This window comes from Vitis riparia, chromosome 6 (assembly GCF_004353265.1).
Source record: "Vitis riparia cultivar Riparia Gloire de Montpellier isolate 1030 chromosome 6, EGFV_Vit.rip_1.0, whole genome shotgun sequence".
NCBI lineage: Eukaryota > Viridiplantae > Streptophyta > Magnoliopsida > Vitales > Vitaceae > Vitis > Vitis riparia.
The window spans coordinates 318,129-320,453 of NC_048436.1; the positions used below are offsets into that span (position 1 = coordinate 318,129).

The 2,325-nt window shown below is 39.2% G+C and overlaps 1 protein-coding gene across 4 annotated transcripts; it reads right to left on the reverse strand.

The window, feature by feature from the left end:
- Window positions 1–602: 602 nt before the first annotated feature.
- Window positions 603–2,074, reverse strand: LOC117916554. 4 transcript variants are annotated; one of them, XM_034832645.1, is made up of 2 exons: window positions 1,978–2,074; window positions 603–1,252 (listed from the first exon to the last, which is right to left on the reverse strand). In XM_034832645.1, exon 2 carries the CDS (start codon window positions 1,228–1,230, stop codon window positions 901–903), a length of 330 nt encoding a protein of 109 aa, XP_034688536.1. In that variant the 5' UTR covers window positions 1,231–1,252; window positions 1,978–2,074; the 3' UTR covers window positions 603–900. The 4 variants fall into 4 exon arrangements, with proteins under 4 accessions (XP_034688536.1, XP_034688537.1, XP_034688535.1 ...); XM_034832646.1 differs by having other exon boundaries at window positions 603–1,256; window positions 1,978–2,072; XM_034832644.1 differs by lacking the exon at window positions 1,978–2,074 and adding an exon at window positions 1,413–1,713 and having other exon boundaries at window positions 603–1,256.
- Between the last annotated feature and the right edge of the window lie 251 nt (window positions 2,075–2,325).

Sequence of the window (2,325 nt, forward strand, 5' to 3'; positions counted from 1 at the left end):
TGAGATTATAACATGGGCGTGTTTGACTCGTCAATGCAATTAAAGGTCCATAACCATCCCTTATTAAATGCCATTTTGATGAAACATTTTTCTATACGTATGTTGGTGTCGTCTAAAAGTATCTTACTCTTATTAATTAAGGAAATGAGACCTCCGCCAGACTTCCCTATCGCTATTCAATGTTGGCATACCAAAAATTATTTTATTTTCCAAAACATCCTCAATATGAACATGGAAAGTAGAAGGTGGGCAGAGTAAATGTGGATTGCTGTGTTGTTAATTATATAAAGCCAACCCAGTTTCAAAAGTGAGGCTTGTTCACGTGAGCTTCGAGTCTAATATGATATTCAACCACCCTTGAAATAAGGGTAGTATGGTAACCGACGACTGCATTCATTTCAAAACAAACTAGGTCAATGCCCCTCAAATCCCACAACTGCCAACTTAAATGGCTTCTAACTTAGCATTATTTGAAATTTCTTTTCAAATATTTCTCATCAGTAATATGTATGCATGACGATCAATGAGTTTATTTTGGTGATTTTTTCTGCCTCTGCGCTTAGTTGATGGGAAGATGGAGGAAAAGATGCTACTTGGGATGTTTGGTTAATTCTTAAGGAGGAAAGCATAAAACTATTTTTGGTTGCAAAGATGACATGGGAAAAGAGAAGAAAATTCTAAAGCTTACATTACCCAACTCAATTCCGACTTTTCTTTTTCTTTCCTGAGTCTAATGGGCAACTAAACCCATGATAGAGAAAAGCAGAAGGAAAGCTCTCGGAATGAAAATTAAAAATTAACAAAAAAAAAAAAAAAAAAATCCTAAAAACTAGGAGGAGGTGGAGAAGTCGTTAAGGCGCACCATGAAGCAGGAGGAGAAGCAGGGTCCATGTGAGATCCTCAGTTTCTGGTTTGTTTGGTGTCTTCTTCATTGAGGAAATCAAGCAAAACGGTGCTCTTGCATTTGGGGCATTTCCGATCCACCTCTGATAGCATCACATACATGAGGCATCTGGGACACCCCACAAGAACCATGGAAGTTGCCTCAGGACTGTTCAATTGGTGGGGGTGGGTCTGGGTCTCTTCCGAGCTCAGCTCCATCGAAACGCATGAGCTCCTGGGCGACACCTCTGAAGAAGCCGATAACTTTGGCGATTCCACTTGGGGATTCGGCCTTGGTGGCGACAGGTTCAGCTTCAAATCCAGCGGAGGATTGGCCTTTCTCTTCATATTTCTCTATGCTCTGCTTTACCTGTCTTGAAACAAAACCCAATAAATTAACAAGAAAGAGTGAGAACAAAAATGCATATATTTGACTCCAGGAGTAACCTAAGGTTACCGATGGAACAGTGAACCATTAACCTTCAATAAGAGATGGTTTTGTGACAATAGAAACAAATTATCTAGATTACCTTAAGAGTTAAGATCAAGAAACTCTGGCCAACCAAATGGAAGAGATGACTGTTGGAGTAATTCAATGGAAGAAGAATCAGAAATAGAAATAAAAAAGAGAAACAGGCCCAATGGTAGCTAGCTACCCCACAATCGACCTGGGGTCCTTGTGTCTGCTGTGATTGGACCTCTAAGCCTACTATATATACTGAATCGGAGAGGGATGAGGTTAGCTCTAATTAATTCTTAATTAAATGTATGGGGAGGAGGAGGGTGTGGAGAAGTTATAGAGAGATGAGGATTGAATAGAAGAAACAACTGGTAGAAGACAAGTGTAAATTGATGGCAGGAACGTGTACTAATTAAGTGATAAAATCACAAGATGTTCTGCAGTTGCAGGTAGGATTGTTCAAAGAAAATTGCAGTAAATTCTACAACCACAAAGGCTATTTGGTAGTCCTCATTCATTGCTGAGATTGTTGGTTTGCTCGCATATAATTGTTCATACGTACATCACAACCCCAAAATGGAACCCCAGAGACACCTAACACTATCACAGAATTAAAAGTATCCATAATTAATTACCAGTCAGCTTGGGTGCAGATCCAATTTGGCATGTCCTTCTTTCCTCAACCGAACTAAACAAAAATAGCAACTCAGGCTGCCTGGTCTTTCCGTTTATCTCATGGAGAAGAATATTGACTTTAGGCTTAGCAAAATTGGACTATTGACTCGTGGAAATTATCTCCTAAATTGCTTACAAATCCCAGTCAAAGTAGTTATATTGTGGACGTGGGTGTCTATATAAATAAAAGTGTGGTTGTTGAGCTGCAAAACCCAGGAGTAATTTGACCATCTAGAGATATTTGGACACGTTTTCATTGAAAACTGCGTGTCTGAAAATTAATTTATGATATGGTTTGGCATAGATGC